Source organism: Chiloscyllium plagiosum, chromosome 35 (assembly GCF_004010195.1).
Source record: "Chiloscyllium plagiosum isolate BGI_BamShark_2017 chromosome 35, ASM401019v2, whole genome shotgun sequence".
Taxonomy (NCBI): Eukaryota; Metazoa; Chordata; class Chondrichthyes; order Orectolobiformes; family Hemiscylliidae; genus Chiloscyllium; species Chiloscyllium plagiosum.
The window spans coordinates 35,237,016-35,249,676 of record NC_057744.1 but is presented as its reverse complement, the minus strand read 5'-3'; the positions used below and the strand labels follow the sequence as shown (position 1 = coordinate 35,249,676).

Sequence of the window (12,661 nt, the reverse complement as noted above, 5' to 3'; positions counted from 1 at the left end):
GGTGAGGGAGGAGGTGTGGGCGCAGGTTTTACAGTTCCTGCGGTGGCAGGGGAAGGTGCCAGGATGGGAGGGTGGGTCGTAGGGGGGCGTGGACCTGACCAGGTAGTCACGGAGGGAACGGTCTTTGCGGAAGGTGGAAAGGGGTGGGGAGGGAAATATATCCCTGGTGGTGGGGTCCGTTTGGAGGTGGCAGAAATGTCGGCGGATGATTTGGTTTATGCGAAGGTTGGTAGGGTGGAAGGTGAGTGTCAGGTGGTACACCATCTGTCACGTGGTACACCATAAGTCATATTGCAGCAAGGCCAGGCACTAAAACAGGGCTTGGAGTCAGTGTGTACTTTTCAGATTGCAGCAATCCCTTCGCACGGATTGAAGGAAGATCTCCATCCGCACGTTGTAGTGTCATGTCTGTAAGGCGATTTCAGCTTACAGTGTAGTGTAAACAACTTTAAACAGGATGCAGCAGCAGAGTAAACTGGAGTTGAACATCTTTTAAAGACACAGGTCAAGTTGAGAAGGCTTTTTAAAACAGTATAATTAATCCAAGGGAAAAGCAGAAAGCACTGGATTATCAGCAATGTGAGTAGCTTGTCAAATCTCAGGGCTGCACTTTCAGAAGGTGCCAAGGTCTGAGATCTGATCCAGAGGAGATTGACTCCAGGTGGGTGAGGGGTGAGGGATGAGGGAGTGCAGTGTGGGGAGGATGGAACCACTGAATTTGAGCAGCAAAGGGATTTTATTGATTGACTAGAGAGAGATGGTTTCCAGTGACAGAGCTTGATAACACGAGGAACGTGCTGATGGTAATTGGGAAAAGAACAACACTAGAATGATGAGCCATGTGCTTTCTCCCATGTGCTTTCTGAGCTGAGGATTTGGGAAACCCTGTGTTGCTAGTGGAAGAAGATTAATGACAAAGGGTTTTTACAGCACCAAAAGAGACTCTTCGACCCATCATGACCATACTGGTCATCAAATCCCAATCTAACCTAATCTCAATTCCCAATACTAACTCCATAGCCATGTATGTTGTGGCATTTCAAGTGCTCATCTATTTCCTCAATGTTATGTTGGTTTCTGCACAGAATGGAGAAACAAGGAGGAGGCCAGCCAGCCCTTGAAGCCTGCTCCTCCATTCACTATGATCCTGGCTGATCCTCTATCCCAATGCTTTCTTTCTGTTTTCTTCCTACATCCCACGATATAATAGCTTTAAATACTCTGCCAAATGTTCCGTGTGATATTTCCACAAAGGGCTAAAGATCACTAAGTCATCTATGTAGATGGCACAATTTATCAATCCTGCAACAACTCAGTTCATGAGCCTCTGAAAACTGGTTGGCGCCTTTTTCATCCCAAAGGGCATGACTTTAACTTGATGTAGCCCATTTGTAATCACAAAGGCAGAAACGTCTTTTGCTCTCTCCGACAAAGCTACCTACCAATGACAGTGAAGTCTGTCCAAGTTGGTGATGTAAGTGGCTTGTCCTACTTTAACCACACAATCCTCCAACCATGTGATTGGGTATGAGTCAGATTTAGTCACAGCATTGGCCTTCTGATAATCTAGGCAGAAGCATTGAGTACCATCAGTTTTGGGAACCAAAACGATTGGCAACCTCCTCTCACTTTGACTCATCTCTATGTGGAGATGAGTCAAAGTGAAGCATTGCTTCCATTCCTTCTGAACTTGCATAGCTTTAAGAAGATTAAGCCTGTACGGTGTAGTTTTATTGGAACAGCATTCCCTACGTCAATCTCATGTACTATGGCACTAGTCCTCCCCATTCAAGTTCTACATAGGTCTTCATAGCACTGTTGATAAAGTGTGGCACTGGAAAAAGCACAGTAGGTCAGGCAGCATCCGAGGAGCGAGAGAATTGGAGTTTCAGGCATTATCCTTCTTCAGGACTGAGGCGGGGGAAAGGGGCTGAGAGATAAATGGAGGGGGTGGGGCTAAGGGAAAGGTAGATGGTTTGGCAATAGGTCGGCGAAGGGAGGAGGTGATAGTGATTGGTCGATGGGAAGTGTGGAACAGATAGATGGGAAGGGAGATGAACAGGTAGGTCAGGTCAAGTGGGTGGAGCTGAGTTCGAGGGTTGGTACTGAGATAGGGTGGGATTTGGACAGAGACACCAGAGCAAGCTGCCATCCACCAGGGCTAACGGCCAGAGAGAGAGAGAGAAAGAGAATAGCTGGCGCTCTTTCAGCCTCATCTATGTGGATGGCACGTTGGCACAGTGGTTAGCACTGCTGCCTCACAGGGCCTGAGACCCGGGTTCAATTCCCGCCTCAGGCGACTGACTGTGTGGAGTTTGCACGTTCTCCCCAGGTCTGCGTGGGTTTCCTCCGGGTGCTCCGGTTTCCTCCCACAGTCCAAAGATGTGCAGGGTCAGGTGAATTGGCCATGCTAAATTGCCCGTAGTGTTGGGTAGGGGCTAAATGTAGGGGTATGGGTGGGTCAGTGTGGACTTGTTGGGCCGAAAGGCCTGTTTCCACACTGTAATGTAATCTAATGTAATTTTTGTTCTCTGAACCCAGTTCATTCTCCATCTCAAAAGCTTTGTGTAAAGGGCAGAATTTGCTTTGTGAAGATTTGAATTTGGGACACCGCTAACTGTGAAGATTATGGTTCCTGCCAAAACTCCATTCATCTTTTCATCACCTCAGAGATCAGACTGTTGACAATCAGGTGTCATACCTGACCTGACCCTGTCAGCATCATCACTTACAAACACCTGTTTCTAGCATCATAACATCAGCCCAGTTATACATGGAACCTAAATTATTGGACAAAAATGTATTTGTTTGCGTGTTAAATGATGCACAAGAGCACAATGGATCAGTTAAATCAAACTCCGGTTTATAAAGCTAAAAGGTTTCTCTCTTTGGAACCTAACAGGCATCAAGTGAATCCAGAAATAATTTGTTCAAAATTAAGACAGCTCACAAAATTAGCAAAACAGCAGATCTGGAACAAGTGTAGTGCAATAAAACCAGTTTAATTCTTGATAAACAAAGTACTGAAAAAGGCAACTTTTTTAATAAAAACCCAAACCCATTTGTGAATCAGCAAATAGAGTCTCAATATTCTGTTTGAAATTCTATCAAGGTAAGGGAGAATATACCAAAAATAATGAATGAATTAATTTACCATTAGTAAGGGGCTAAAGTATCAGTATTTTAAACAAACCACATGGCTAAGACAAAAGGATTAAACTGGGCAGTGATATACAACCATTTCCATCTTATTTAAAACTTTAACTTGGTCACCAAGAAGTGATTGGTCTTACTTTGTAGGGAGCACCTGTAGAATTCATCAGTGCTCCCACACAACTAGCACATTGGTTCACACTGCTAGGGTTTCTTGTCAATTAGAAAGTGCATTTAACTTTATAAAGGACAGCATGCCAACACACCCTTTCTCAAAGGCATGTCAAAGATCAACTTGAAGCTCCTTCCCCCAGTGCTTTTGAAGATTGGATATTATGCAATGTCTAATTGCAACTCAAGAGAAAAAGAAAACTTTATTCCCATTACTGAACACAATTCATGCTCATTTACACTGGAATTGTGCATTACGTCATCGATGTAAGTCAGTGTGAGCTCTTCACTGTTTCAGTTCAACGTAGTTAGCTGGAAATAGACCGTATCGACCCCGGCACTCCCCACGCCACCACCCTTCATCAATCATCTCAATGTTGGTGATGATGTCATCAGGATCAAATGAAATTTCATCATCACCATCTGGAAAATTACACAAAGACCACATTGTGAGTTACATAACATCCAGCATCCAGGCAGGGCACTGCCTCGTTCCAGAAACCTCCGCTCGCCCTCTGAGCTGCTCACTATCCTGGAAATGGATCACCATTCCCTCAGTGGCATTCTTCAGAATTTATTTTAGTTTTAAGTGACTCTCTCATATTTATGTCCCTAATTTTGGATTTTCCCACACCTGGAAACATCATCTCTTCATCTATCGCACCAAACCTACAAAACTTAGACAGGAGCTAGCAGCAGGAACACACCATTCGGCCCATTGAGCCTGTTGTACCATTCAATATAATCATTGCTGATCATTCAACTCAGTCCCTTGCCTCACTTCCCCCCTCCTTTAATTCTAAGAACGATATCTAACTCCTTCCTGACAACATTCAATGTTTTAGCCTCACCGGTTTCCTGTGGTTGAGAATTCCGCAGGCTCCCCACTATCCAAGGAAAGAGGTTTATCCCAGTCTATCTCCTCATCTTAGCTCTAAAGGCTTATCCTCATCCTTAGACTGTGACCCTGGTTCCAGACTTCCTGATCATTGGGAACATCCTTCCTGTTTGAATGTTATAGGTTGGTATGAGACCCCCTGCCTCATCTTCTTCTAGTCCTAACCAAGGCCCAAACATCAATCCAGCCATCCTGGGAATCCCAGTGGGAAACCTTTACCACATTCCCTCCATCGCCAGAACATCCTTCCTTAGCTAAACAGACCAAACCTCCAGGTGGTCTCCCCAAGGCCCTGCATAATTGCAGCAAGACCTCCCTGCTCCTGTACTTGAAGCCTCTTGCTGTAAAAGCCAATATACCATTTCCCTTCCTCACCGCCTGCACGCTTAACTTCAGTGACTGGTGTATGAAGATACACAGGTCTCATTACATCTTGCCCTTTCCCAATCTATCACCATTTAATCCTGGTTTTACTACTGCACATTTATCCACATTATATTGTGACTGCCATGCGTTTGCCCATTTTCTTAGCCTATCCAAATCACAACTAAAGGATCTCTGCATCCTCCTGAGTTTCCCCTCCCTCTCAAGCCTTATTTTATCTGAACATTTGGAGAAATTACATCTACTTCCCTCATCTAACCTGTCATCTAGCATATATTGTGAATAACTGGGGTCCACTAGTCACTCCCTGCCACTCCGAACAATTTAATTTATACTGTTTTCCATCTGCCAACTGGTTCCAATCCAGTTCAGTATACCATCCCCATTCCATGTACTTTAATTTTTATTTGCCAAATTTTTTATGTGGAATCTTATCAAAAGTATTCTGAAAATCCAAGTAAACCACATCCACGTGCTCCCTCTTCTCCAGTCTAAAATTAGATCCTCAAGACATTCCAACAGATTTGTTTGGAATTACAACTTTCCTCCTTTGTAAATCCATGCTGATTCTGTCCAATTTCCAAGTGCTTTGCTGGTAAATCGTTTCAAATGGATTAGATTAGATTACTTAGTGTGGAAACAGGTCCTTCGGCCCAACAAATCCACACTGACCCGCCAAAGTGCAACCCACCCAGACCCATTCCCCTACAGTTACCCCTTCACCTAACACTATGAGCAATTTAGCATGAACAATTCACCTGACCTGCACATCTTTGGACTGTGGGAGGAAACCGCAGCCCCCGGAGGAAACCCACGCAGACACGGGGAGAATGTGCAAACTCCACACAGTCAGTCGCCTGAAGGTGGGAATTGAACCCGGGTCTCTGGTGCTGTGAGGCAGCAGTGCTAACCACTGTGCCACCGTGCTAGCTCTAGCATTTTCCCCACTATCGATAGCAAGTAACTCGTCAATAATTTCCTACTTTTTTCTGCCTCCCACCAAACCACAGGAATAATTCCAGAGTCTATACAAGTTTGGAAGATGACCACTGGTGCACCTGCTATCTCTGGGGTCACTTCCTTAAGTAGTCTGGCCCTGGGGATAGATATGCCTTTAATTCCATTGGTTCCCCCAACATTTTGTCGTCACTAATAATTTTTTTTTAATTCCTCCTTCCCATTCGATCCTGTGTTATCCAATATATTCGGGATGTTACTTGTGATGTTATTTGGGATGTTATTTTCGGATGTTATTTTGGGATGTTATTTTGGGATGTTATTTTGGGATGTTACTTGGGATGTTATTTGGGATGTTATTTTGGGATGTTATTTTGGGATGTTACTTGTGATGTTATTTTGGGATGTTATTTTGGGATGTTATTTTCGGATGTTATTTTCGGATGTTATTTTGGGATGTTATTTTGGGATGTTATTTTGGGATGTTATTTTGGGAAGATACTTGTGATGTTATTTTGGGATGTTACTTGTGATGTTATTTTGGGATGTTATTTTGGGATGTTACTTTGGGATGTTATTTTGGGATGTTATTTGGGATTTTTGTGAAGACAGAACCAGAAGTAAATATTTAATTGAAGGTAAAACAGAAACTGCTGGAGAAACTCAGCAGGTCTGGCAGCATCTATGGAGAGAAATCACAGTTAATGTTTCCAGTCTAGTGGCCCTCTTCAGAGAGGACCCAAAATATTAACTCTGCTTTCTCTCCACAGATACTGCCAGACCAGCTGAGTTTCTCCAAAAATTTGTTTTTGCCAGATTTCCAGCATCTACAGCTCTTTATTTAGCTTTTATGTATTGAATTGGTCTGCTCTCTTTTTGTCCCCTGTTTCTGACTGGACAGAACCCACATTCATCTTTATTGATTTATTTTCTCTTTCCATACTTATACCTATTGGCAGCTTCTATGTCACCTGCAAGCTTAGTCACACAGTGCATTGTCCCTCTTCATCAGTCTTCTTGTATGCGTTGCTGGATTCTGAATTCTTCCCAATCCTCAACTCTCTTGTTTTATGTCTGGGAATTTAATACTGTCCGTAACTTCTCTTGTTAGCCATAGTTTGACCGTGCGTCATCTTTTAGTTTTATGCCAAACTGGATTGAACAAGGCTTTGCATTGGTTTGTGCGTTCTTTAACTGTTTGTCATTGTCCTACCACTTTAAATAACAACCCCCAATAATCTTAGCAAACTCACACCTCACACCAGTCTCAGAAACAATTACACCACTCTCCATTTTAATGAAGAATTCTATCTTATTGTGTCACACTTCCCCAAGAGCCCACACACAACTAGACTTCCAATTATTCCTTTCCCATTACAAACTCCACAGACAAGGTAACCTCTCTCTATTTGGTTCCTCAATATATTGATTCATAAAACTACTCTTTATGCACTTCAAGAATTCCTCCTCCACACTATTGTTACTGATTTGATTTGTCCAATCTATATGCAGATTGAAGTTGCCCAGCATTACAGCTGTACCTTTATTATTTGCATATTGAATTCTCTTTTTAATGCCTTCCCAATATGCTGGGGGTCAATATAAGCCCAGACTATTGTTTTCTAATTGAAACCCCTTGGTGTTTCTAAGCTCAACCCGCACAGTTTCTACTTCAGCAGAGCTGACATCCTTCTTCACCCTCACACTCCTGTCCTTTCACCATCCTAAATATCTCTATTTATTCACTATCCAACTTTGTTTTCTTGAGGAAAGTGTCTGAATCTGTTCAGTCCATCCTGATTGCTATCAACTATCCCTCAGAGCTCTGATACTGCTCTTGCAAACCTTCCCCAGTTCTCCTGTCTGTAAACGGGTCATATTAGGGAGGACAGAGAGCTGCAGCCACACACTCACCAGCCTGGTAGTCATACAACGCCACGGCTGTGATCCCATACTCATTCCCATATTCTGCATAAGTGGGCTCATCTGGAAAAGACCACACAAGCTGGAATGGGAAACAATTCAAACAAAAATGTTCAAATCTCTTTAAAAATCCTTTACAATAGGATTTTCCTCCCTTTTAAAGCAGAAAACATTCTAATATTAAATGTAAATAATTTAACACTGTACTCTTTATTTCAGGACCTTGGGAAGCAAAGGTTAAAACTGTGTATTTGCCATTACCTCTTTGGTAAGCTTGACTCTCATCCGGCATCTGATAAACTGCTTCTTGTTCGTATGTCGTCTCTTGGTATTGTGGCTCCTCACTGCTGCAGGTGGGTTCAACTTCATAGACAGGCTCTTCCTGTGCAGGGGGCTCCTATAAAATTGGGAATATTTCAAACTTGTTACAACTTGCATTCCATATTCACTCCTTCCTACTGAATGAGTGCTTAAAATGGTTATACACAATTATCCAAAGTGGGAATGGATCATTAACTTTCCCTAACTGTCCTACAGCCACCATCCTTCATCTCCCTTTTACGTTCTTTTTCGCTTGCTTCTCTATGACGCGATAACCTCTTTACCTTTTGTGTTGGGTTTATGCACAATCTGCCCTCTTGCTGCTCCTCTGCCTCTGTCAAAAGTATTTTTAAAAAACTATTTTCCAACACGTTTCAATTTGGAAGAGTCATACCAGACTCGAAATGTTAACTTTGCTTCTCTCTCTGTTGCTGAAAATGTGTTGCTGGAAAAGCGCAGCAGGTCAGGCAGCATCCAAGGAGCAGGATAATCGACGTTTCGGGCATAAGCCTGAAGAAGGGCTTATGCCCGAAACGTCGATTCTCCTGCTCCTTGGATGCTGCCTGACCTGCTGCGCTTTTCCAGCAACACATTTTCAGCTCTGATCTCCAGCATCTGCAGTCCTCACTTTTTCCTTCTCTCTCTGTTGCCAGACCTTTAGAGTTTCTCCAGCATTCTGTGTTTGTTTCAGATTCCAAGTATCTGCAGTATTTCACCTTTATTCATTTTTGTACATTGGTTACAAAACTATTGGAAAACAATTGTTTTGAAAAATGATTGTTTCACGAGAGGAAATCGGTTAAAGGCTCATGGTCACGTTAGCAAACCTTCCAAGGATAGGCGGATTGATACTGAGTAACCTTATTCTCTTGGGTCTTCAGTCTTTGACTGGACCACGACCTCCACACAGTTGGAGGGTATGCTCACATGTGATACCTCAAGAGATATCAGGGGCAAAGCGATGTCTCAAGTAGTCTCAATTCCTCAGTTGAGAGCTACCAACAAGCTGTGCAACCTTTGGTCTAGTATTGTTCCACAGAGGGGGAAAAAGAAAATCAGATTTTAATAAAATCTGACTTCAGGGAGGTTCAAACAGCATTAGGTGCTGTTATGTTTTCCCATACGGTTACACAATAATAAACTAGCTGCTGAGTTATTTTTTGTTCCCTTGCTCCCCAGGATGTGTAGCATGTCCATTCTCTCCCTTTTCAGATCCACAACGTGTTGCCCCTTGCTTGAGATTTTTTTCCAAGGGAGCAGCACAGTGGCTCAGTGGTTAGCATTGTTGCCTCTCAGCGCCAGGGAGCCAGGTTCAATTCCAGCCTTGGGCAACTGTCTCTGTGGAGTATACACATTCTCCCCGTGTCTGCGTAGGTTTCCTCCCACAGTCCAAAAGATGTGCAGGTCAGGTGGATTGGCCATGCTAAATTGCCCATATTATTAGGTGCATTAGTCAGAGGGAAATGGGTCTGGGTGGGTTACTCTTCAGAGGGTTGGTGTGGACTTGTTGGGCTGAAGGGCCTGTTTCTGCACAGTAGGGAATCTAATCTAATCTAATCTACGTTCTTTCTTTTATCTAATTTTTTTAATGAATAAACAACGTGCCTGAAATGAATTTCCAGACAAACAATTGAGAGAGATAGAGATTGAGTATTAAAAACACTATTCACCTCATAAACTGGACTAGGTGATCGCTGCTCCTTAACAGGAGCTGGAGCTGGAGCTGGAGCTGGAGCTGGAGCGGAAACAGGTTCCTGGGATACAGGGGGCTCCCGGGATACAGGGGGCTCCCGGGATGCAGGGGGCTCCCGGGATGCAGGGGGCTGGTTCTTTGTGAATTCTTGCTCCTGCTTTACAAAAACAGAAAATATTTCATGTTAATATACTTATTGTTCAGATATAATATATTCACAGTTCACTTATCAATAGAAATAAACGGAATCAAAAATTAAGGGAATCATCCAATAATTCTCATGGTTGTCCCCCCCAAATTCATCATTTCTTTTGAAACAGTAAAGATTTCTAATAAGTGTTTCTCTTTGTTGTTGACTTGAGTACAAGAATTCCTTTTTCCCTTATCAATAAAGGGTTTGAATTGAGTTCAGCTACAATCAAGATGCATTTACAAAACCTTTGTTGAGATGAATTATTAAATATTCCGATACTAAAATCTCAGTTTGGCATTTACCAGATTCCAGCTCCAACTTTATGTGGAGGAACTGGTGACAAGTCCATGCAAACTTGCATTTTTATAGCCAAGATCAGAAGTCACATGACACCAGGTTATAGTCCAACAGGTTGATTTGAAATCAGAAACTTTCAGAGCGCTGCCCCTTAGTCGAACTTGGTTAGACTATAATCTAGTGTCATGTGACTTTTCACCTTGTTCTACACCGGCAGATCCACATTTATATAGCAACCTCCATGGTATCTGGGCTTCTCAAAGTGTTTTAAGTTTATTGGGTTCCTTGTTGTGTTGTAGACAGACCTCATTACCATGGTAGGGACCACAACCTCGGGATATGGTCATAGAGACGTACAGCACGGAAACAGACCCTTCGGTCCAACTCATCCATGCCAACCAGATAATGAGAAAATTAAATCAGTTACTTACCATAATTCATTTTAAAACAATTGTCACATTTGTAATCATTGCATCATCTTATCCTGAAACGTTTAATTGTTTAATCTAACAAAGAGCAGCTTTGAGCTCATAGTTCCGAATCGTAAATGAGCTCCCCACTCTCTTTCCATTTAAATAAATAACTTAGAATAAGTAGCTAAATGTGAATGGAACAATATCTTTAGAAACATTTAGTTTAAAGATCGCATTGCTAATCGGCTTAACATGATGTTGCTAAAGCATGAACATTTATGTGGCAACTTTTCAGGTCCAACTACTTACAGTTAACGCTCACAGAGTAATATCCTATGAACAATGCAATGAACAATCAGTCAATCAGAAAACAGAAACAGCAGTTGGTCATTCAGACTCTCTTCTGTCATTGGAGAGACCTTGGCTGACAAGCAGCTCAGCTCTATCCAGCAGCAATGGCTCTCTATCGCTCTTCACCATGGTTCAATGACAATCCGTCATAGAGAGTGACAGGAGTATTAGAGAGATATTGTAAGCCATTGATCCCATGCTATTCAATCTGAACCCAAGATTGTTAATTTATCTAGCATTTCACTTCGGAACAACCCACACATTTAATACCCTCAGGATAGGAAATATTTCTTCTCTTCCTAATTAGCCTGGTGCTCTGTTAAGACCATATTTCCCTGACCTACACTCTCCTATAAGTGGGAAAAATCTAACAACAATTTAATTCAAAATCCTATAATCCATAACCATAACTGTGTTTTAACCTTTTTACATATCTAAGGAATAATGCTTTGACAACTCCCTCGTTTCTTCACATTCTTCATGAAAACTATGGAACCAAATCACTCTTCCTCACTGGGCCATGGGTTCAAGTCCTGGAACCCACAGCTTGACAGCACCATCAGCAGATCAGTCATTCAAAGGTAACATGTCACTCACACCATGAAAGAAATTCTTACAGATTTCTGGTAAAGCCCAAAGCTTGTAGCAGTATTTTAACCCATTAAAACGCTGCAACCTCACACCCACCCAACATCAACTGTCTGCCTCTTATTGCTCATCAGTTCACTGGAACTGCTCATCAGAAAATGGGTTAGATCGAACACAGCGACATAACTTCATCTAAACATTGATCACCCAGGTCACTATCACATTACAGCTCTGTCAGGTTCTGTGGAGATAGAGACAGAGAATTAATGATTCCAGTCTGGTTACAACTCTCTGGACAGAATTAAATCAGTCCTGACAAAGTTTCACTGAGGTTGAAATGTTAACTTTGTTTTTCTCTGCACAGATTCTGTAAGACCTGCTGGGTTTTTCCGGCAATTTCTAGGCTTGTTTCAGATTTCCAGCACCCGCAGCTCTTTGTTTCCTTGTCACATTTCTGCTTGTATACAAATATGCAGCTGTGCTTCCTGCATGACAACAGTGCGAACACTTCCAAAGTATCTGCTGGCCGTCAAATGCTTTGGGGTATCTGAAAGTGCCATAGAATTTCAAATCTTTCTTTTAGAGCATTCTCAGCTTGTCACAGAGCAAGAAAACCAAATAAATATCAGAACTACAAACTGCATTCTTTGAAATTACTAACTTGATTCTTGGCATAATTTGGATTGCATTCAATGTGGGAGTGGTCAACTGGTCAATAATTATTGTGTTTCCTATTCCAAAACTTCTATTGGCACATCGCCGTGGCAGGTGAGTTAGTCACTGCTCACTGCAGGTTGTGGGAACTTGCTGTGTACAAATTGGCTGCAATGGTTTCCATACTGCAGCTGTGACTACACCTCAGAAATATTTTGTTTGTTGCATAGCAGTTTGGAACATCCTGAGTTTGGGAAAAGTACCATATAAATGCAAGCCTCTGCTTTCAGTATTGGCTGGAGGCCACAGTTTGTAATTTTGGCTCAAACATAGATGGATGGACAGTCACAATGCAACCAAATCCTGGATCCAGACTGAGAGACACGGGAAACCAGCAACATAACCCTGTGGTCGCTCATCAGGGGCCACTCCTCAAACTCAAGGGAGTTTGGGTGGGTGGTAAAAAAGGAGGGGGGGGGTGGCGTTGCTAATTAGAAATGGTATAACGGCTGCAGAAAGGGAAACCAGCAACCCTGTGGTCGCTCATCAGGGGCCACTCCTCAAACTCAAGGGAGTTTGGGTGGGTGGTAAAAAAGGAGGGGGGGGGTGGCGTTGCTAATTAGAAATGGTATAACGGCTGCAGAAAGGCAGCTTGAGGGGGATCT

At 42.6% G+C, this 12,661-nt stretch overlaps 1 protein-coding gene across 2 annotated transcripts in view; it reads right to left on the bottom strand.

Moving 5' to 3' along the window:
* Window positions 1-2,986: 2,986 nt before the first annotated feature.
* Window positions 2,987-12,661, bottom strand: part of LOC122540750 (src substrate protein p85-like) — a 25,011-nt gene continuing 15,336 nt past the window's right edge. Inside the window, exons 4-7 of one of the 2 annotated variants that reach the window (XM_043676915.1) lie at window positions 9,478-9,657; window positions 7,748-7,883; window positions 7,478-7,549; window positions 2,987-3,747 (exon numbers count right to left, since the gene is read on the bottom strand). In XM_043676915.1, the coding sequence (XP_043532850.1) occupies window positions 3,611-3,747; window positions 7,478-7,549; window positions 7,748-7,883; window positions 9,478-9,657 (525 nt within the window). In that variant the 3' untranslated portion in view covers window positions 2,987-3,610. The remainder of the gene's footprint in view (window positions 3,748-7,477; window positions 7,550-7,747; window positions 7,884-9,477; window positions 9,658-12,661) is intronic. The other variant, XM_043676916.1, reaches the window with a different exon arrangement.